Source organism: Littorina saxatilis, linkage group LG11 (assembly GCF_037325665.1).
Source record: "Littorina saxatilis isolate snail1 linkage group LG11, US_GU_Lsax_2.0, whole genome shotgun sequence".
Classification (NCBI taxonomy): domain Eukaryota; kingdom Metazoa; phylum Mollusca; class Gastropoda; order Littorinimorpha; family Littorinidae; genus Littorina; species Littorina saxatilis.
In genome coordinates this window covers 32,592,008-32,615,878 of record NC_090255.1, presented here as the reverse complement: position 1 = coordinate 32,615,878, position 23,871 = coordinate 32,592,008, and the positions used below count along the sequence as shown (strand labels likewise).

At 40.2% G+C, this 23,871-nt stretch overlaps 1 protein-coding gene across 2 annotated transcripts in view; it reads right to left on the bottom strand.

Annotated features, from left to right (window-relative positions):
* Nucleotides 1-23,764, bottom strand: part of LOC138980603 (proton-coupled zinc antiporter SLC30A2-like) — a 40,082-nt gene extending 16,318 nt beyond the window's left edge. Inside the window, exons 1-5 of one of the 2 annotated variants that reach the window (XM_070353519.1) lie at nucleotides 10,895-11,331; nucleotides 8,444-8,816; nucleotides 3,384-3,439; nucleotides 1,074-1,184; nucleotides 673-819 (exon numbers count right to left, since the gene is read on the bottom strand). In XM_070353519.1, the coding sequence (XP_070209620.1) occupies nucleotides 673-819; nucleotides 1,074-1,184; nucleotides 3,384-3,439; nucleotides 8,444-8,661 (532 nt within the window). In that variant the 5' untranslated portion in view covers nucleotides 8,662-8,816; nucleotides 10,895-11,331. Of the gene's footprint in view, nucleotides 1-672; nucleotides 820-1,073; nucleotides 1,185-3,383; nucleotides 3,440-8,443; nucleotides 8,817-10,894; nucleotides 11,332-23,374 lie in introns of those variants that run through there. The other variant, XM_070353518.1, reaches the window with a different exon arrangement.
* Nucleotides 23,765-23,871: the final 107 nt, after the last annotated feature.

Here is a 23,871-nt window from a genome sequence, read left to right as displayed (position 1 = left end):
AGAAAAACAAGAAAATGTTGAAAAATCATGCAATGCTGCCACGTTTGACCCGCGTGTGTAATCATGAGGTCGACTAGCACCTTGGTGTTTATTGTACACATAGCCTAATCAATTTGCTACCTAATTCTTGCAATATCACGAAAGTGCGCTGCCCACACGATTTACCGCAATATTTTTCCTCGACCAAGCGCCGAAAATGACGCTGTATTAACGGAAACATCCGGCGTACGAACGGTATAGCCGGAATCAGTAGACAAACCGTGAGCTAGATTACTTAGTCTATAAAATTAAGATTTTTGAAAGTTCGCTTTTTACACCAAATATTACTCGATTTGGCGAGTTTTGTTTTTTTAAACGTCCCAAATGTTTGAAGATAAGATGATAGTCACACTACAGTACACTTGTCTGAGCAGTACACACCTTTCTAATTATATTCTAAACTTTGATGTCGTGTATTTCAAATCCCTTACTCCCCTTTTCCCTTCCCCCTCTCTACCACCCCTCCCCCCTCCCCCCACACACATGCGCGAACATGCACACACACATACATATATACACACACACACACACACACACACACACACGCACGCGCCCGTCCACACACACACACACACACACACACACAGAAGCCTTTTCCCGCTGCACCCACACCAACTTCTCACAAGAACTCACCAGCTCTGTGCCAGCCAAAGCTGAGACGTTTGGTAGCCGGTCTGCTGACAAGATAAAGAGCCACAAGGCTGATCATGAAGCTTGCAAAGTCTGTCAGAAGGTGAGCTGCATCCGACACCACCGCAAGACTGTGAGCAAGAACACCTCCTGCAAAGAAAGAAATTGTTACTTGACATGGGGAACAAACGCACGCACGCACGAAGACGCGCGTGCACTCACGCACACACAGACAAACGAACGAACGCACACATGCACGCACGCACACACACACACACACACACACACACACATACAGACAGACACACACACACATACATACATACACACACACACACACTAACTCACACTAACTCACACACACACACACACGCAGACACAGACTGGCACTGGCAGAAACGTACCCACAACCTCTCCTATCATGAAGACGAGACACAGGACGCTGGCCAGAACCAGCTTGAACCTGGCTTTTTTGTCCACCCCTTTCTCCGTGGGCTTGATATGACAATGAGTCACTGCATAAAACAAAACAAACATGAGCTTTCGATTAGGCCAAACATAAATATATGTTGGTTTAGAGTAACCAGACCGACCCTATTTTTTTTCGCCGACCCTAACACTTTTTTCATTTCTCAAAACAAAACAAAAAAACACCTCTGGCACATTTTGCAAACCATACCGAGACTAAAAAAAAAAAGGCAATTATTTTTTAATTTAAAAAAACCCCAAAAAACAAACAAACCAAAAACCTTTTTTTTTTTGGGGGGGGGGGGATTTTATTTAATAAACTGATTGATTGTTTTATATTTTGTATAACATAGATATATAATGTATACTTAATATAATATATAATGAGCTGTTATTGATATTATAAGATCGTAAAATAAAGCATCTCCGTTTGTAAGCCCTAATATCTCATTGAAAAAAAAGCTGATTCCCCCCAAAAAAGAGGAGAAAAAAAAAAAAATCCGACCTACCGACCCTATTTTGGGGGGTCATGTTACCCTAAACCAACATATATTTTTGTTTGGCCTTAGTCCGTAAACCGACGGATGAATGGAAGGGCAAGAATGTTTCAATTGAACCTCATCCTCATTCCAATTGCTCACAAAACGGAATACAATACCAAAACATACGGGCGGGGACGTAGCTCAGTTGGTAGCGCGCTGGCTTTGTAGCCAGTTGGTCGCTATCAGCGTGGGTTCGATCCCCACGTTCGGCGAGAGATTTATTTCTCGGAGTCAACTTTGTGCAGACTCTCTTCGGTGTCCGAACACCCCCGTGTGCACACATGCGCACGAAAAAGATCCCACGTTCTCAGGGCTTGGAAAACACGAAGACACGCATGCATCATCTCTCGTCTCTGATTATCGTGATCGTATCTCGATACTTTGGTGAGACCAACTTAATGCTGGTGTGTCGAAGAAGACAGCCACAGCGGGCTTGTTCGAATCAAAGTATCACACCATATCTTCAGCGTATTACCAATACCTGTCCCGATATATAGACCAGTTGGTCTAAGAGGACGTTAAACCCTAATAGTCAGTCAATACATACGCTGGCTGACAGATAGAGAAAAAGAGACACTCACAGAGGCAGAGGCAGAGGCAGAGGCAGAGGCAGAGAGAGAGAGAGAGAGAGAGAGAGAGAGAGAGAGAGAGAGAGAGAGAGAGAGACAGAGAGAGAGAAAGAGAGAGAGAGAGAGATGCAGACAGACAGAGGCATATGGACTAAAGAAAACAAATATTTATGATAGCGGGATGTGCAACTGCTATTGATATCCCTGGTATGACAAATATGGATGGGATGCTGCTGAAAAGTCATTGAACCATTCTTTCTTGATTTGAAGAAAGTTTGTGGCATGTCAGTTTACAAGAGATCTTCTGGACAAACAGTAGGAAATAAAGCGGCGATTCCAAACCTCTGTTAATCGTAAACAATATTTACAACAAAGCCAAATCTGCTGTCCTCACAAGACCTTCACAGGGATATCTATTTGTACTTGCCCTCTATATAATATATACCGTAAAATCCCTAGCAAACGCGAGTAACTTCAAGAAAGTCGCTAGCCCGCCAGAAATGTCGTTGGCCCGGTACATACCATGTAACAACAAATTATGAGTGATAGATTTCTGTACACAATTAAAACAGCGGTGACACGCACAGGAGCCTCGTTTTTGTTTCTGTAGAACATGGCGATGATTTTGTAGACAACAGAAGTTCCTGAATCTGCAGTGTGTATATGGCTTTAAAACTCGATAGTACAACCAAACGTTATGCACTAGACCGGAATTTTCATTGGCCAGCCGGGCGAGCTGCCAGGAGGTTTCAACTAGCCCGGCGGATTTTTAACTCGCCCCTGGTGATCGGGCGGACGATTTGGCCATCCCTGTCATTTAACACGTTCTGAATCGATCTCGCGTGACCTCTCGGGTTCCAGAGACAAGACACAAGAACAAGAACAAACAACAACAACACTATTTTGTGAACTCCTTTGGCGCATCTCTCTCTCTCTCTCTCTCTCTCTCTCTCTCTCTCTGTCTCTGTCTGTCTGTCTCTGTCTGTCTCTGTCTGTCTCTCTCTCTCTCTCTCTCTCTCTCCCCCCCCTCCTTGCAAAATGAAGTCTCTCACGAAAAGAAAAAAATGTCTCAGAAACAAATGGTTGTTTCACCTACATATGGCTGAATCACAATGAACTATCGTAGACTACTTACATGGTCGTCTTTCGCCCGCCTCAGCATCATCTTCACTCCCTGTACCCGTGGAAGCTCTGGAAAATAAAGAAGAAGAAAAAAAGGTTACAATAGCAGTCAATTGAGGGCCCCAATAAAAGGAGCCACCAAAAACGCGCCACTAAAGACCAAGATGAAAAAGGAAAGTGAGTACCCTTGCTTTTTCGGGGGAATAATAATCGCACCTGTACTTTCCCACGTGACAGTCTAGCCGGTCAGCCAATAGCGAGCGGGTGTGTCTAAAACACGTGTAAAGCAACCACGTGTCAATTATTTGTCCCCCCAAAAAAACAAGAGTACTCACTCTTTCAAAACCCATCCAAACCGAGTTATTTCCGGATTTTCGGAAATAACTCTGTCGGGTTTTTAAGGGTAAGGAAGAGTGAATAACCTTGCCAAAACCTCTGACAAACATTAGAGGGGCCAATCACCAGCGAGGGGTGTGTCGGAAACACGTGGACAGGAGCTCTCTCTTCTGAAGCAAAAGTGTCTTACCCTGTACGACACCCTGAGATGCGACAATCAACCGACCATGTAACAGTTGCTTGTGGGCATGTAATGAATAGTAATACCCATGTGTTCCAATTACAGTTGAGTTACATTTAGTATTTGCATTATTATCACAGTACACGTTTCAATATGTCAGTAAAACGACACTGCATTGCACACGTCAACAGTTGTTTTTGTCGAGGTTCAGTTATTCAATGCATGTGTGTACGTGCTAGTTCTCGTCCATCAAGGTAGGCTGACTATTTCTTTGCTGTGTAAGGAATATTGCAACGTTTTGCCGATTCAGACTGAGAAATCGTCGCTCAATTGGCGAGAGTGCTGGTCACGTTAAAAAAAAGGACTCCAGTTGTTGTTGCCTAAAATCATAACACAATAAACAAAAATACACAGAAACTTTGTCTCTCTTTCTTTCTCTACTCTTAAACACCCCTCCACACACACACACACACATACTCTCTTTATTCTTAAACATCCCATAACACACACACGTACACACACAGTGACACACACATACACTCTCTCTTTCTTTCTCTGTCTTTACACTTAAACACCCCTCCACACACACACACACACACACACACACACACACACACACACACACACACACACACACTCTCTCTCTCTTTCTTTACTCTTAAACACCCCATAACACACACGTACACACATACAGTGACACACACATACACACACAGTGACACACACACACACAGTCACACACACACACACACACACACACAGTCACACACACACACACACGTACCTTGCTTATTCTCTTGCCGAAATGACCCCCTCCCCCCCCCCACACCTCGGCCCCCTCCCCCCGAAACCCCATCAGACACACTTTGATTGTTGTATGCAGCTATCGGGAGAACGTCAGCCAGGCGTCAGCCAAAATTAACTTCAGACTGAATGCTTCTCCGCCAAGTCCAAGCGGTACAGTTATCTTGAAGGAGAAAAGTATGTCAAGATCTTGCAACTGAAGCAAATGTGTGATGTAATTCGATCGATTTTACCCCAAATTCGATTTATTCGAAAACGCACCGAGCGGTTACGTCCCTTGAATAAGAAAAGAAATATTTTGCGTTGAAGCTAATTTCAAAGTCAAAATACCATTTCTCATCAAAAATTAGACTCCAAGGGAGGGGGAGGGGGAGGGGGGGATACATGGTCCAGAGTTCGATCAGCAGCACTTTGGAGGGGAGGGGAGGGGAATAGTCAGTACTAAGTTTGTGTGAGATAAATAAAGCCGGCTGACGTCCTCCCTATAGCTGCATGTTTGATTGTTTGCCTCACTATCTATCGCTATCGCAGTGACACAGAGGCATGTTCTGGACGTATTTACGCAGTACAACCGACACACCAGTGTCAACAAATAGCGGCGAAATCGTCACAAGTTTTAGGGGGTCATGGCCGTTCCTTAACCTTCCCTCCACATGAAAGGCACAGTCCTTCGCGTGTCATCAAATCGAATCAAATCAATTCAAATTAGGCCACACAAAAAAATAGTCTGTTTACGGTAACCCGACCGACCCTATTTTTTTCGCGCGACCCTAGAATTTTTTTGGCATTTGGGAAAAAAAAAACCTGAATGGTTTTTTTGGGAAAAAAAATCCCGACCTACCGACCCTATTTTTTGGGCCTATGTTACCGTAAACAGACCTTTTTTTTTTGGGCCTTAACTTTATAATCTCAAATCTGCGAAATTACATTGGTGGCGCATAAACATGAAGACAAACAGAACACTACAACATTGTTTCATAAGACAAACAGAACACTACAACATTGTTTCATAAGACAAACAGAACACTACAACATTGTTTCATAAGACAAACAGAACACTACAACATTGTTTCATAAGACAAACAGAACACTACAACATTGTTTCATAAGACAAACAGAACACTACAACATTGTTTCATAAGACAAACAGAACACTACAACATTGTTTCATAAGACAAACAGAACACTACAACATTGTTTCATAAGACAAACAGAACACTACAACATTGTTTCATAAGACAAACAGAACACTACAACATTGTTTCATAAGACAAACAGAACACTACAACATTGTTTCATAAGACAAACAGAACACTACAACATTGTTTCATAAGACAAACAGAACACTACAACATTGTTTCAAAAGACGAAAAACTGCACAGCACATATTAACAGCACCACCCGCGTCGCCCCAGTGTAAAGCGCTATCTCATACCTTCACTTGGATACATACAAAAAATCAACAGCCGTTGCAGACTAGTAATTTGTTGACGAATTAGTTTTTTAACATACCCTTGTGGTAATGTGTAGCAATAATTCAACAACAACAGCGTGATGTATTGTGTAAAAAATTCCATCTCACACGGCAGAACTTAATATGTAAATCGCCGTGAGCTCTTGTGAGAAGGGGCGATTAATAAATGATTATTATTATTATTATTATTATTAACAACAAAACAACAACAAAACAACAACAACAACAACAACACCACCACCACCACCACCACCAAGCATTGAATAACCCACCCCGTATATTCAAGGCTATATCGAGCGTGCGCCGCCGTACCGCCAAGCGATTGTTGGCTTGAGTGTGTTGAAGCTGTGTGGTTACCGAAACTAAGGGGGAGTTTACGTCCTCACAGAAACTATTTCTATTTGGGACAAGAGTTGGTGATACGCTATGGATGTGGGGTTACCAACGCGTAGAGGCAATTTTATACGGATCCAGACGTTGCGGCGGTGCGCTACCACACAGTTTTGACTGCTTCATTTCTTTTTGAATGTGTGCACAATACAGACCGTTCTGAATGGTGATATTTCGCATATCAACGCAGGACATATCAATGAACATAATAGTATGGCTTGTCAGTCCATTTATCGACAAAGAGGCAAGTAGGATGGGATGAAAGTGGGCGAATATGCTTGAGTGAGGATAGATCTACAGCAAATCGGTTCGTACGTTCGTGTACGTGTATATTACTCGTTGAAAACCACACATTCTGATCATCATCGCTCCACGCTACCGCTTTAGTCCCTCTGACCGGACGCTAAAGTCCTACGCGAATCTATCAAAACAAGAATACAGAGTTATCTCCCATATATATGTTGTTTGCGAGCAGTGTTCGCGAGACGAAAATGATTGCAGATTGGCCGACTTCGACAGTGATCTCTGTTCTGTTCTTCACAGTTATGATAAAGACATCGTTCTAAGGTCAAAACAAATCGAAATTTTGGGTCTGCTGCCGGAAGGAGACCGTAATATATGGTTGCATCACTGTCAAAAAATCGTCTGCTCCAGCGAGCGCCGAAACCAAACGGTTGATTATCAGGGCCGGATTATCACGTGACACTTTTGCCATATTTAGAGTTGTTTGCACAGTAAATACAGCCGCGAAAAATAGCTCGCTTGAAACTGTCTTACATATCAATTCCTTTGTAATTTAAAAATTACACAACACCATGAAAAATCATTATTGACGATCGCGAATCTGCTTACATCCATAACACATTACGAAAAGATCTAAATATGTAAAAAATAAAAAATAAAAAAATATAAAAAAATCGATTTCCTCGCCAGACAAGGAAAACCAAGGAATAGAATGAGCCGAACTCATTTTGACCTGAGTTGAGGATGAAACAGCGCTAACATATCACTCAACAATTATATTTTTCTGAGTAAGATCACGTTTACATTTTCTGACACCATTTTTCAAACAGGGGATAATGGTACATTTTGGAGATCGATGCTGAGGTGTCTCAGTAAAAGAACAAATAATAATATATGGGATTGTGTGGACTCTGCTCTGCATTGGGTTAGCTTTTTTGTTTGTTTGTTTGTAAAATTGTTAAACTCGGCTGGTTGATTAAGGAAATATGTAAATGGACATTGAGAAAGTGATCTAATTTTTGCCAACAAAACGTCATATAATTTAGCTATTAATATCAAAGAGAAACACATCATTCCATCAAAAGCAATCCAGGGATTTACACCACTTAAAAAAAGGTTCTGTGATTGTAATTAATCGGTTAGATACCCCATCCAATTACCTAACCCTCGTTTATATGATTCTTGGCATAACATAATATTCAAAAGGTAAGATCTGTCCGGTAGATTTCCCTAATTTTTGTCACACTTGTATCAATTATCACACTCTGAAAATATCACAGGGAAAATGTTTGCGAATTCGATTTTTGGGGGGTCAATCGGTGTCATATCTCTTTTAAAATGTATTAAGGGTGCCGCACAAATGTATCATATATATAGGAACATACTCAATATGGGGCCCCATCGCTTACTCTTACCACGAGTGTAACGTCTTAAAATTACTTTCAATTCAGTCAGCTCAGATATATATCTTCTTGTGTTGAAAGTGATTACCATTATAATTATATCACGTTCGCTAAAATATTAATAAGTTTTGTAGAAGAAGAAGAAGAAGAAGAAGAAGAAGAAGAAGAAGAAGAAGAAGAAGAAGAAGAAGAAGAAGAAGAAGTTAGGTTCATGTATCGCACACATTCGTTCAATCCAATACCTATCATACGTGATGGTGGTACTGTTGCCGTTTTCAACGACGAAGGTGACGACCGGTTTAGAAGAACGTCTTAAGCCGTCTGACGACATCAGCATTGCACTTCTGATGTCATTTTCTGACAATGATGTGTTGCCGTAGGTAGGAGAAGCGATCCCGTTTTGCACTCCACTTTCGGCTGATTTGAATGCTCCATTTTCTCTTTCGTTGAAAGCAGCCATGTCTGACCTCTTTAGCCGCAGAGTGGTTGTAAGAAATATTTACGTTACTGTCGACTGTTCACCTGTTCTTATCTCACGCGAGTCAAGGCGCACTCAACACAGAACATGTATGGAGATTCCTTTTCGAAGTGTTATTTTGCCTCACATCCAAAACCCTGTCCTCGAATGAATCAAGCGAAGTTTTGAAGACAAGTCGCGTAAGGCGAAATTACTACATTTAGTCAAGCTGTCAAACTCACGGAATGAAACTGAACGCTCTGTATTTTTTCACCAAGATAGTACAGCTTCGTCAATCCCCGCGTGAAGGAAATCGCTCACCTTCCACGTGCAAAACGTGGTGATATTCACACGCCAGATTAGCGCGGTAGCGTATTGTGCTAAGCAGGAAAGCGCGCTTTTCTGCATTCTTGTTAACTTTCTGAGCTTGTTTTGAATACAACCTATCATATCTATATGTTTTTGGAATCAGGAAATGATAAAGAATAAGATGAAATCATTTTTGGATCGATTTCTTAAATTTTAATTGTAAGAGTAATTAATCTGTTTTCGTTAATTGTGATCACATTTTAAGAGTAATCATGACATATCAGAGACATACATTCTATCTATGTCTCTGGACATATGTATATATTTTTAGATTCAGAATGTGATGAAGAATACGATGCAATCAATTTTAAATCTGTTTGCAAAAAATCGATTTTAATGACAACTTTAATGAGCAAACTCATAAATTAAATTTTAAGCCTCCAAGCTGAAATGCAATACCAAAGTCCGGGCTTCGTCGAAGATTACTTGACCAAAATTTCAACCAATTTGGTTGAAAAATGAGAGCGTGACAGTGCCGCCTCAACTTTCACGAAAAGCCGGATATGACGTCATCAAAGACATTTATCACAATAATGAAAAAAACGTGTGGAGGTACCATACTCAGGATCTCTCATGTCAAGTTTCATGCAGATCGATCCAGTAGTTTTCTCTGAATCGCTCTACACACACACACAGACGCACACACATACACCACGACCCTCGTCTCGATTCCCCCCTCTACGTTAAAACATTTAGTCAAAACTTGACAAAATGTAAACAAGTCGCGTAAGGCGAAAATACAACATTTAGTCAAGTAGCTGTCGAACTCACAGAATGAAACTGAACGCAATGCAATTTTTTCAGCAAGACCGTATACTCGTAGCATCGTCGGTCCACCGCTCACGGCAAAGGCAGTGAAATTGACAAGAAGAGCGGGGTAGTACTTGCGCTGAGAAGGATAGCACGCTTTTCTGTACCTCTCTTCGTTTTAACTTTCTGAGCGTGTTTTTAATCCAAACATATCATATCTATATGTTTTTGGAATCAGGAACCGACAAGGAATAAGATGAAAGTGTTTTTAAATTGATTTCGAAAATTTAATTTTGATCATAATTTTTATATTTTTAATTTTCAGAGCTTGTTTTTAATCCAAATATAACATATTTATATGTTTTGGGAATCAGAAAATGATGAAGAATAAGATGAACGTACATTTAGATCGTTTTATAAAAAACTTTTTTTTTTTACAATTTTCAGATTTTTAATGACCAAAGTCATTAATTAATTTTTAAGCCACCAAGCTGAAATGCAATACCGAAGTCCGGCCTTCGTCGAAGATTGCTTTGCCAAAATTTCAATCAATTTGATTGAAAAATGAAGGTGTGACAGTGCCGCCTCAACTTTTACAAAAAGCCGGATATGACGTCATAAAAGACATTTATCGAAAAAATGAAAAAAACGTCTGGGAATATCATACCCAGGAACTCTCATGTCAAATTTCATAAAGATCGGTCCAGTAGTTTGGTCTGAATCGCTCTACACACACACACACGCACAGACAGACAGACACACACACATACACCAGGACCCTCGTCTCGATTCCCCCTCTATGTTAAAACATTTAGTCAAGTTTTGACTAAATGTAAAAAGGAGGAGAAGAATTTACGCTGAGCACCACTAGTGTGGCCGTAGAATGGTGAAAACTAAATTTCAATTACTCTTGAAGAGTTAAAAGTTCGATGAAATTAACACACGTATCCTACCTTCGCGACTTTTTAAGTCGATCGTTACTAACAATCTGACAACTGGTTCTTTCAAACCTGATAAAAAAAATGCATGACACTTTTCAATTTCAAATATAATCAGAATACAGTCAATTTAACCTATATCTTCTCTCTTTTTCATTCGAAACAAAAAACATTGTTACCAGTGACTCTCGATTCCAATGTGTTGACAACTTTCGAGAAAAAAAAGTTCCCACGCTGTGAAACTTCTTGAAAACTTCTCGTATGACTGCACGTAACTTTTCCAATACGATCATAAAACAATCACCCGATACCTTCTCATTTTTTTTCATCCGAACAAATATCCTGTTCCCAAAGACTCCCGAGTACAACTTTCAATGAAAAATATCTTCGCTGTAAAACCTTTTAGTATCTTATTGACACAAGCGCGAACCACAAGCACTTCGACTTCGAATAACTTGCTCCCCGAACCGACTGGTGAAATCGTGTGCATCATCTTTATAGTGGAGTTTCTTCGGTGAAACTTGCGAGCATGTGCAAAGTTGGAAGGTGCTTGTGCAAAACTCAACTCAATGATAGTGGCAGGAAAGTGAGGAACCGAGTGCAAAAGCCTAACACCCACATTGAGTGCTTGTGCAAAACTCAACTCAATGATAGTGGCAGGAAAGCCGGTGAGGAACCGAGTGCAAAAGCCTTACACCCACACTGAAGAGGGCTGCGTTAGACCAGTAGACAGCTGTCTCATTCAGTCAGACAGCATGCTATATATACTTGATTCAAGTTATATCACGATCTTTTTGATGAGGCTGTTTATTTTAGTTATTTATGACTGGAAAGAAGTTATATTCCGATCTTTTTGATGAGGCTGTTTATTTTAGTTATTTATGACTGGAAAGGCCATTCATTCCCTTTCAGTTAACACATTTACATGAGGCAGACCCACCTCCCCTGTCCAGTGTTTTAAGTTCGTATGCCGACGGCACTACTATACGTACACAAAAAAGTAGGTAGCACTAAATCAGGTGGGTGGTTTTTTTTTTTACCTTCTGCCCACGACACTCTGCTTATGATTGTACGCCGTTTTTTCTCTATAGATAGGAAATGTTGTTCTAGAGATTTCGACCAACAGAAGGATGTGGGTCATTCGCTATACCGTAATCAGTTTCGACACGCATTTAACTGAGTAGAATACCATAATTAACCCTCCTCGCTTTGTTTGTCTTTCTTACTCTCTGTCTATCTTTCTCTCTGCCACTGTCTCGATCTTTCACACACACACACACACACACACACACACACACACACACACACACACACACACACACACACACACACACACACACACACACACACACACATAGACAGACAGAAACACACACATACACTCACACACACACCCACACAGACCAAAAATGAGAGACAGACACAGACATATTTCTCTTTCTTTCTAGCATTGTAAAAACCAAACCACTGGTTATACAATTAATCAATCAATCAATCAATCAATCAATGACGCTTATATCGCGCATATTCCGTGGGTACAGTTCTAGGCGCTCTGCAGTGATGCCGTGTGAGATGAAATTTTATACGGCCAGTAGATTGCAGCCATTGCGGCGCATATTTACCTTTCACGGCCTATTATTCCAAGTCACACGGGTATAGGTAGACAATTATTAACTGTGCCTAAGCAATTTTGCCAGGAAAGACCCTTTTGTCAATCGTGGGATCTTTAACGTGCGCACCCAATGTAGTGTACACGGGGGGAGGGTTCGGACACCGAAGAGAGTCTGCACACAAAGTTGACTCTGAAATAAATTTCCGCCGAACCTGGGATCGAACTCACGCTGACAGCGGCCAACTGAATACAAATCCAGCGCGCTACCAACTGAGCTATATCCCCGCCCCAATTAACCCATCCATCCATCCATATCTCTCTGCATTGAAAGCTTGAAATCGAGTGCTGGTGCTATATTACATTTTGCTACTTGAAGCACAACGAATGCTCTCTCTCTCTCTCTCTCTCTCTCTCTCTCTCTCTCTCTCTCTCTCTCTCTCTCTCTCTCTCTCTCTCTCTCTCTCTCTCTCTCTCTCTCTCTAACCTTAAGAAAACCTTGAAACCCCCCTCCCTCTCTCAACAAACTCAGTCATCTCTCTCTCTTAAGAAAACAAGTCGCGTGAAGCGATATCAAAAACAATATGTCAGCCTCAAACTAAAACCTCTAAATAAGACTAAACCAAGGCTCGGCTCGGGCTCGGCTTGGCTGAGCATGCCAAACGTGGTGCCCAATATAAATTATGCATACACCGATTTTCTTTAATTCTTAGCACATATTCAGAGTACAGATAACATATATACAGGGTGGTCCAAAAAAAGCGCCCTATTTTATTTTTGAACTCATTTTTGACTGCGAAGAGATTTACAAAATTTGTTCACCAAATGATAGCAGAATGATGGGAGATTATGTCTTGCAAATTTGGTAGAAATCGGTCTGTCCTTAGTAGTTGATAATATAATAACATAACAGTAATAATGACAGCTTATATAGCAAGAACCACAGTAAACTTTGCTCTCCGCGCTTTACATATTAACTATGAATAAAACCGTACTATTTAAACATCAAATACATATACATTCTAACCAAATAACGTAACAATAAACTTACAGCAACACATTATCCACTTATGCTCTATCCAGGCTCCTGTTCCCAATTGACTGATAGACTCATTTCACGATGCACTGACTTCCCTTGGCCACCCTACTCCCCTGATCTCAACCCATCCGACTACTTTCTGTGGGGGTAACTCAAGGACAGAATATATATATATAGGGCAACAATCCCCAGACCCTGGCAGCTCTGTGGGACGACATCACAAGGGAAATCAGGCGCATACCAGCTGACAGCTGACATGATTGGACGAGTCATAGGCAATTTCAACGTTCATGTTGCAGCAGTTCTTCTACGAAGAGTAGCCTGGATAGAGCATATTATCAACTACTAAGGACAGACCAGTTTCTACCAAATTTGCAAGATAATAATTTCCTTTCCTTCTGCTATTGTTTGGTGAACACATTTTCTAAATCTCTCTTCGCAGTCAAAAATGAGATCAAAAATAAAATAGGGCGTTTTTTTTGGACCACCCTGTATACTTTTGGATTCCGGAGAAGATAAGAAATTTTATGTAATCATATTGAAATCTGTTGGTGCAGAAAATTCAATTGTAACGACAACTTTAATGAGCAAACAAACTAACTAATTGTAAAACTTCCAGGCTGAACTGCAATCCCATAGTCTGTACTGAGTCCAAGATTGCTTGACCAAAATGTCAATCAATTTGATTGAAAAATGAGGGTGTGACAGTGCCAAGTCAACTAATTCACTAAAAGGCGAATATGACGTCATCGAAGACAATTTATATAAAAAAGAAAAATGGAGAGAAAAAAGCCTGGGAGTATCCACAAGAATTGTTCTGTAAAGTTTCATAAAGATTGGTCCAGTAGTTTTCTTGGAATCGCTCTCAAAACACACACAAACCTGCACACCCACATATCACAAAGGTGCAAAAACAGCTAATAACAAGTCGCGTGAGGCAAAAATACAACATTTAGTCAAGCTCAGTCGAACTCACAGAATTAGAAGAGGCGAAGCCTTCAAGGCTCACGTAAGAAATAGACAAACAGTAACACAAACTCAATCACTCCGTCACACATACACACACACACACAGTAAGCATAGGTGACACTGTGCAAGAAAGCGAGACACTAGATCTAGATCTGTCTGTCTGCATGTAGCCTACTTACAGGGACACGACTAAGAGTAATACCGAATATTCTGGACTCGCAACGAAATATACAAACAAATGACAATGAACAACGCTTCGACCTAATGGTCTTCAACAGGTTTAAAAAAAAAAATGAAAACAACAATACAAAGTCATTAATTAATTTTTAAGCCACCAAGCTGAAATGCAATACCGAAGTCCGGGCTTCGTCGAAGATTACTTGACCAAAATTTCAACCAATTTGGTTGAAAAATGAGAGCGTGACAGTGCCGCCTCAACTTTCACGAAAAGCCGGATATGACGTCATCAAAGACATTTATCAAAAAAATGAAAAAAACGTTCTAGGATATCATACCCAGGAACTCTCATGTCAAATTTCATAAAGATCGGCCCAGTAGTTCAGTCTGAATCGCTCTACACACACACACAGACAGACACACACACACACGCACATACACCACGACCCTCGTCTCGATTCCCCCCTCTATGTTAAAACATTTAGTCAAAACTTGACTAAATGTAAAAATGACGTCAAGATGGCGTTTTTTTGTGTGACATTGCTTACATCTTGTTTTTAAGTATTCGTGTGGCTGCCAATAAAATGCGACCATGAACCCCCCGATATACATCTTCGTTGTCTTTTGTGCTAGTGTTACATATGCACTTAGCTGTTTTCCTCTACATATGTTTACAGTGTGCATTTGGATCGTTAAGAAATAACGGTTGCCTACGTAACATTTGGTTTCTAAAACCAACCGCGAACTACGTGAACATGTCTATAACTTCTCCACGCACGAATATGCGACTGTGTGTATTATCAGGCACAACTGATGTGTAGTGAACGTGTTAAAATGTGCGCCGTGTCAATTTGATCCGATTTGAATGTGATTTTGCCTTTCGCGTGTCCCCACTAAGCTTCGTTTCTATTTGTTCTGGTTAAGCTGGATCGTTAAAAATGATATTTGTCACTTATCAACGCATCAAACTTGGTGTTTCTTTTGCATGTAATGTTCTTCAACATCGCTGAAAGGTTTTTCCATAAAAAAAAATCCATTCATTTTTGGAACGCAGCAGACGTGGAGCGTTTTATGAGTCGTTTCCAACGAGGGACGAATGTTACGTAGGCAACCTTTTGCGACTCTTCGCTCTTAAAGTTAATTTTTTTTTTAAAGTTCGACATTTCAATGTTTTATTTTGTGATAGACGTGCTCGGTGTGTCTTTGTCAAGTCTTAGGCTATTCTTTGTAGTCTAGTCCTGTTTAAGTTGTAAGAGTTTAGGTAAAAAACCGTTGAATTTTCATCAAAATTGGAACAAACTCGACTATATTTTCTTTCGAAAAACGATAAATCGAAGAAAATCAGATTAAATGCTGTTGCGAAATAGAGAGAAAGAAATTCTGCGTTTGTGAAGCTGATTTCCTTGTTAGTGGGGATACAAAAAAGAGCAGTTCCTTCAAACTGCCTGGTGATACTTTGCTTATATATCCAGAAAGACTTGCCTGGGCGAACCAAGCAGCCAAATTTAGCATCGGATATCAAATTAATTTCACTAGCTTACAGCATTTACCCTCCCCAACTCCTTAAAGGCATACTAACGCACTCCCGTGTTTACAAAGTGTAGTTTGCCCACAATCGATGTCAAACGCACCATAAGACCATAAAATGACGATACGTCACCATGCGCGGACCATAATACATGCATTACAGCTTGTTCTAGCCTCTGAAAAAGTGAGGATGTCAACAAAGCCGCGGTGTTCTCTCCCTTGCATCAACGTTACATGTGTTGCCAAATCTATAAATAGGACGATCCAGATCAAAATGAAAATTCAAATATCTCAACATTTAAGGGGTCCTAGACCACAATATTTTGCAGGGAACTTAATTTAGTCTGTCTCCAGCTGTTGGTAAAGCACTTAGCGTGTATAGTCATCGAGTACATATGGCTTTAAAGAGCATTCTTTGTTAGAAATTGTGCGATTGTTCTTGCCAATCACACTTAGATTTATGGTATAGGATGAATAATGTCTCTGACAGGACCACTAAGAACGGATTGAATTATCGATCAAATATAACAAGAAGGCGCAATTGGTCAACTAGCTCTAAACAGTTGCCCATGTTGTTTATAATCTTTGCCATGTAGCTTTGAAATAGACCTTTTTCGTATAACCTTTGCCCCCAGCGTTTCGACCAATCAGATTTTAGGGCACGGCAGCCTCTCTCTGATAACCGGAACTAGGGGGCAATAGGTGCCTGGCCTGAAATACCTCTTTCACTTTCGATGCTCGAAGATTACTTTGCCAGAGGATTACTTTGAGAAATTCTGCAAGAAAACGGATTATCTTGTTCAAAATCATGAACAAAAAGTCAGGGACATGCACGAAGGTATGGTTTGAAACGGCTATTGGTGGTATAAAACGAAAGACTTGGCGAACTTCCCCTGCATAAGCGAGGGTGCGTATCGCTAGCGCTACGTGTCATTTGTGCTGAGTGTCATTTGTCCTACGTGTCATTTGTGCTACGTGCCGCTATCGCTACGTTGATTAGTGCTACAAATGAGTCGCTATCATTCGTTCATTATCACTACGTGACGACTGCACTACATCTTTTAGCGCGACGTGTCATTATCGCTACGTGTCAATACCACTACTTACTGACGACTCTCTCTTTCTCATGTTTTCAGTCTCTCGCTCTCACTCGTGGTTTGTGTGTGTATATATGTATGTCTGTGTATGTATGTGTGTGCGTCAGTGTGTCTGTCTGTTTTAGTGTGTGTGTGTGTGTGTGTGCCTGTGTGTGTGTGTGACTCTCTCTATCTCTCTCTCTTGCTCACTCGCTCGCTCACTCACTCTGTCTCTCTCTGTCTCTCTCTCTCTCTGCCTCTCTCTCTCTCTCTTCTCTCTCGCTCTCTCTGAAGGAATATTTTGTTGTTCCTTTCAATTTGCCAGAGATTTGTAATTTTTGGAAGAAAGTCTCTGCATGATTTTCAGTTGTTTCTTTCGGATTTTGATCTTTTTAGAAAAAAAGGGCTTTGTTTTTGACTAATTGTAAGACAGTGTTATTGCATATATTTGTAAATGGAAATATTGACACAAGGTATAACCGAGGATATTGAAACCTTTTCTTCTCTCCCAAATTCTTTTATGAAATGAGAGGGGGAGAGAGAGGGGGGGGGGGGGGGGATTGACAGACAGAAAAAGCGCGAGAAAGCGGAAGAGAGAGTTAAAAGGGATGGAGGGTGCTTTTTGGCTCCACGTAAGTGTAGCCTGTGCGATGATAAACTTTGTCTGTCTGTGCGTGCGTATTAGTCAGTCGGCTGAGGACCGTTTTGGTTACTTTTTGGCGTCACGTTAGCAAACACATTTTTCTGATAGATTTTAACACCATAACACTAAATCTAAAGTTTTGGGGCAATATTCCAAACCACCGGTGAGAAAAACGTTGGTTTGTGTGTTTGTTTTCCTTCTTTGGCGTTACTATTCTTGTTTTGAGGGTTGGGTTCATAAAACGGACATAAAACTTAAACCGCTTGACAGAAATTATATAACTGTAAATCATTCGAAAGGGAAGGCATTCATGTACACGTTTGTGCCACTTAAAATGACGTCATTATCTGTTTGTTTTTGTAATTATGACGTAATTCAGTATGCTAACAAAAATCATAATGAGGCAAGTAATCGGCTTTGGTTTTCAGTGTAAAACATTTGAACAGTCCCAAGAAATGAAACATACACATGTTAAATTTAAAAAAATAAGAAAGGCAAATCAAAAAGAGCATCTTAATATCATTTGCAGGTTTAAACCTTTTGATTGTGAGTAGTTCAACGCCGTATATTCGGCTATACTGATTTCGAAAATTTAATTTTGATCATAATGTTTATATTTTTAATTTTCAGAGCTTGTTTTTAATCCAAATATAACATATTTATATGTTTTGGGAATCAGAAAATGATGAAAAATAAGATGAACGTAAATTTGGATCGTTTTATAAAAAAAACATTTTTTTTACAATTTTCAGATTTTTAATGACCAAAGTCATCAATTAATTTTTAAGCCACCAAGCTGAAATGCAATATCGAAGTCCGGCCTTTGTCGAAGATTGCTTGGCCAAAATGTCAATCAATTTTATTGAAAAGTGAGGGTGTGACAGGACCGCCTCAACTTTTACAAAAAGCCGGATATGACGTCATCAAAAGTATTTATCGAAAAAAAGAAAAAAAACATCCGGGGATATCATTCCCAGGAACTCTCATGTCAAATTTCATAGAGATCGGTCCAGTAGTTTGGTCTGAATCGCTCTACACACACACATACAGACACACAGACAGACAGACACACATACACACACACACACATACACCACGACCCTCGTCTCGATTCCCCCTCTATGTTAAAACATTTAGTCAAAACTTGACTAAATGTAAAAAGGAGGAATAATTGCAATCACACACACACACACACACACACGCGCGCACACACACACACACACACGCACGCACGCATACACACACACACACGCACGCACGCACGCACGCGTAAGCACACACACACACACACACACACACACACACACACACACACACGTACGCACGCACACACAAAGACACATACACAAGCATACCGACAAAATGACAGACATACACACAGTGAGACAAACCGACACAGAAACACCCACACATGCACGCACGCACTTATGTACGCGAACAAAGACGTAGAGATGCTTATAGAGAAACACTTACGCAACCAAAAAAACACGCACACAAACACACAGACAAACTTCATTCTTGGTGGAGAAATGCATTTCTTTCTGTATTGCTTTCTCTTTAAGTGCACCTACCTCGCAGAGAGAGAGAGAGAGAGAGAGAGAGAGAGAGAGAGAGAGAGAGAGAGAGAGAGAGAGAGAGAGAGAGAGAGAGAGAGAGACACACAGACAGACAGACAGACAGAGACACAGAGAGAAAGAGAGAGAGATAGACAGACTGATAGACAGACAGAGGGAGAGACAAACAGACGAACACACAGACAGACATAGACAAACACACAAACAGAGACACACAGACAGACTTCACTATTGTATGTGCAAGTAATTTTGTTAAACCACACGTTACGTTCACCACTGAACGTGTAACCATGTAAAACGTTACTATCTCTTTATATGTGTTTACTTGCATTGTAATCCGGGGGGGGGGGGGGGGGGGAGGTATAAATGTATGTAACGCGCAATACATGCATTTTAACTTACTAAAATTGGAATTTTCATTTAAAGACTAGCATAAGAGTGTGACACGTGGTTCATTCGTTATTACCTTATTACAAAAAGAAAAAGATAACGGCACTGACGCTACTGGAAATAGAATTTATCAGTGAAATTCTACCATCAATTTAGTAATCGATGCGATGTAAATTATCCTAAAACTGTGGTATGATCACGACATCGTTTAGCATTTAGGATCAAATGGTGCCAATGTGTCCACAATGCACTAATCACAGACAACAGTTATACGCTTTACGTACATGTAACTCTCCAACTGACATTGTCTGCCACTTGAAACAAATGACTTTCGAAGGAAAATTAACTCCATATATATAAATATTATGTATGATTTTTAATAATTACTTGCACTTTTTGAAAATAAAGCTTTTTCTACGATAAGGTGTTTACCCCCTAAATGTATAAGTCATCCGGTAGAAAAACCGGAAGTATCGTGTATATGTTTAAAAAGTTAATTGTGTTAATGTAGAACATCTTGCCTATGTATATGTTTAGGTTTTGAATACTTTAGGGGAAAAGCATAGCCATTATTCAGTCATCTTTAACTAACACCCCTAATCTCAGGGCCCATTTTGTTAGTGGGGGTAGGGTTTCAATCAGTCAAAAATCACTTTCATTCAATATTGTCTGCCATTTCAAATACATACACGTAATTGCACAATTTCTTGAATTTTAAGATGCTTTAACTGACTATACCAAGAAAACCTGCACTTTTTGTAGAATTAGTTTTTTGTCCATGATTATGTTTAAAAATGTCAATTCTTACGGCAAAAAATGCTAACAGTTGCCTCACCAGACGACACGTACCTACGACGTGAATCGTGTCTGCCAATTAAAATGCATATATTTTGAAATAAGGGGAATCATAACATATTTCACTGTAAAGTGTCTCACTCTAATATCTTCTGGGTTCATGGTGTATTTGGTTAAGTGAATTGCAGATAAGTTTTTTTTGAAAATGACAGCTATACATATATTTTATTAAAACTGAAACTGGTGGAGTGAAAAACAGACCTGTTTTGAAGAAGTCGTACTAAAATCATTTATGGCCTTGAACTTCACAGTTTGCGTGTTATCTTTTAAAGAAAACCCGTTTTCATCACTAACAATGACCTAATTTACTCATACATATCGGTCGGTCATAGTCGCGTTTTTTTTGAGAGGTGGTGTACAAAATGTCGTTTTGTACGTTTAAATTACATGTCCATTATTTTAGTCATATATCAATCAATAAGTAAATGCGCATACTTTTATTAAACGTTACTTTCACTTTAAGATCGCTTCTAACATTTAGTATAATTTCTGACAAATGCACGCTATGTAATAAATTGATAATATTATGGACGCCATGTGGTAAAACCGGAAGTTGAATTATTTTGCGATAGCAAAATCCTTTTACAATGATCACTTTCCTTTTATATTGAGCTGATCTTTAACGTTATGGGTAAAAATCTAACAGATTGAACCAAATTATCCTTTTTCAAGCCTGTGTATGTGTAAACTCTTTTTTGCTTCGACCCGGTTCGGTTTTTTGGAGTTGATTCAAAATCATCCATTATGTATCTTATGTGACTTGTTTTCCTCGGTAAATTTACAATTGTTGATGTAAAATAATTCTAGCTGTGAGAATAAACAATTTTCAAGATGTTTTTGATTGCGGTTTCAACCAGGCGTTCAGTTAGCTATACATATCGATTGAGAAAATGGCATTTCCTGTTTTGTCGTCCGCATGTTATACAGATGTTGTTAAAAATAAAACTGTGTATACGAATTAGGCATTTTACTTGCTGTCTGATGGCAACAATCTTTAGCTTTCGTTTAAGGTATAATTTGCTTATATCCGTATGCAGTCAAGCGGTACATGACGTTTTTTTGTAACCTACCCCCTGCGTCATGGCTGCATTTTTGCAGAATATGGGTCATGTTACAAAAACGCTTCTCATTCTTAGGTGGTTGGGTTTAGCCATTTGTCGTTTACCGAACTGTGGCTGCAAATAAAACGAACTTTCCAAAAAACATAATATCTAATGTGACCACCAAAAGTAACCCTCCCACTATAGCCAGCCAGGTGACTATATGTATGTATGTATGTGTGTATGTCTGTGGTAGAAACTTTAACATTTCCGAGTCTATGGATTACGTCAGTCTCGGTCAAAAGTGTTCGACGTGTGTGATAGAAACTATTTGAAGACGTCACATTATGACGTAAGAGGGTTAGACGTCACGCAAAGGAATTACTGAAAGTCTCGGTCATTGTTATTGTGAGCGGGCCGAGACTTCTTGGCAGATCCAGGGTCTCGCTTTCTTGCATAGTTTCACCAAACACTGTACATGTGTGTGTGTGTGTGTGTGTGTGTGTGTGTGTGTGTGTGTGTGTGTGTGTGTGTGTGTGTGTGTGTGTATGTGTGACGGAGTGATTGAGTTTGTGTTACTGTTCGATTTCTTACGTGAGCCTTGATGGCTTCGCCTCTTGTTATTTTATGGTTGGTTGGTTTTAGTTCTTAATGCACTGTTTTTGACAATAGTTTTCATTCGGTAAAAGCCAAATTCAATTACCGCTCTCTCTCTCTCTCTCTCTCTCTCTCTCTCTCTCTCTTCATTACACACACACACACACACACGCACACGCACACGCACACGCATAAACGCATACGTACACACGGTATCGTACACACAAACTCACACACAGAAAAACATCCGTGTATGTATATATACGGTATCATGCAAGAGAGAGGGAGAGGTAGAGAGTGGGGAGGGGGAAATCCATGAGCGAGATCAACAAGGCCGGTGAGAAAAATGGTTTTATCAGACAGATATTGTAATTGTTACATTCAATTCTTATTGATATTCTTATTCCAATTCATGAACAGCACTCTCCCACTGTATCTTCAGGCATATCATAGTAGATTTTATCACATCAAAACTAGGGCAGCTGCACAAAGTAGATCTAAACGGCTTTAACGTTGTAACCGCAAGATATCTTTTGAACCAAAAGTGAGAGAAATATAAACACCATTATCTTTATATAATAATATATGTTATATAGGCTTTTTCTTCCATTAGATGCCCAGGGTCAATATTCTGACTATTAATGGCGCTTGAGTAGGCATGCTGGGTATTTTCGTGTTTCTATAACCCACCGAACTCTGACATGGATTACAGGACCTTTACCGTGCGCAATTACTTGTACTTACTTGTACTTGTACTTGTGCGACGATTTAGGTTAAAAACCTGTATGCCGATCCACAAAGGTAAGCTGCATACGCGGGGGTGGGGGGGGGGGCTTGGTCTTGTGCTTGCGTGTACACACAAAGGGGGTTAAGTCACTAGCAGGTCTGCACATAAGTTAACCTGAGAGATCGGAAAAATCTCCACTTTTAACCCACCAGGCGACAGCGGCCGGGATTCGAACTCACGACCTTCCGATTAGGAGGCCGACGTCTTACCACCCCGCCACTGCGCCCGTCTTCTTCTTCTTCGTACTGATGGATTCCTTATAGAGGGCAATCATCCTCACTGGTTGGTGCGCATAAGGTCCCTAGAGTTAAAGATAAAAAAGATAGTGTACAGGTCTATGAAAATAAAAACAACTGTGCTTAACACACACCCTCACCTTTGCTCGATGTCGTCTGCCTGGACGGAAAATATCGGGCTGACATGAGCATATACAGGAGCAGATGTGGCACTGGATAGGTCATCGTCTTCATCCGCTTGATTCACAGTCACAACAAGCACGGGAGATCCTCGACTTCTCTTTCTCTCACGGTTAGAAATCACAGCAACTTGTGGATTGACCAGCAGGCGTTCTGTTTCACTGTCCGTTTCGACCACGATGTCTGAGCAAGCTTCTTCCATTCTGCAGCTATCACAAAGTCAGATTTTACTGCTGTTTTAGTTTATCTATGTCGGTCAGCACAAACTGTCATCGCATTATACATGTGATAGTCAAGTTTTGCTTTTGTTGTCGCAGGAAGGCGTATTTGCAAGGGAGATAACTAACTTTCACAGGCTCGTTCGTTTGTCGTCTGCTACAATCTTCACAGTAAGTGATCTCCAGTATGATATGTAACATCCTCAAAGGGTTTTTTTCTTCTTCTGGATACTGAACGT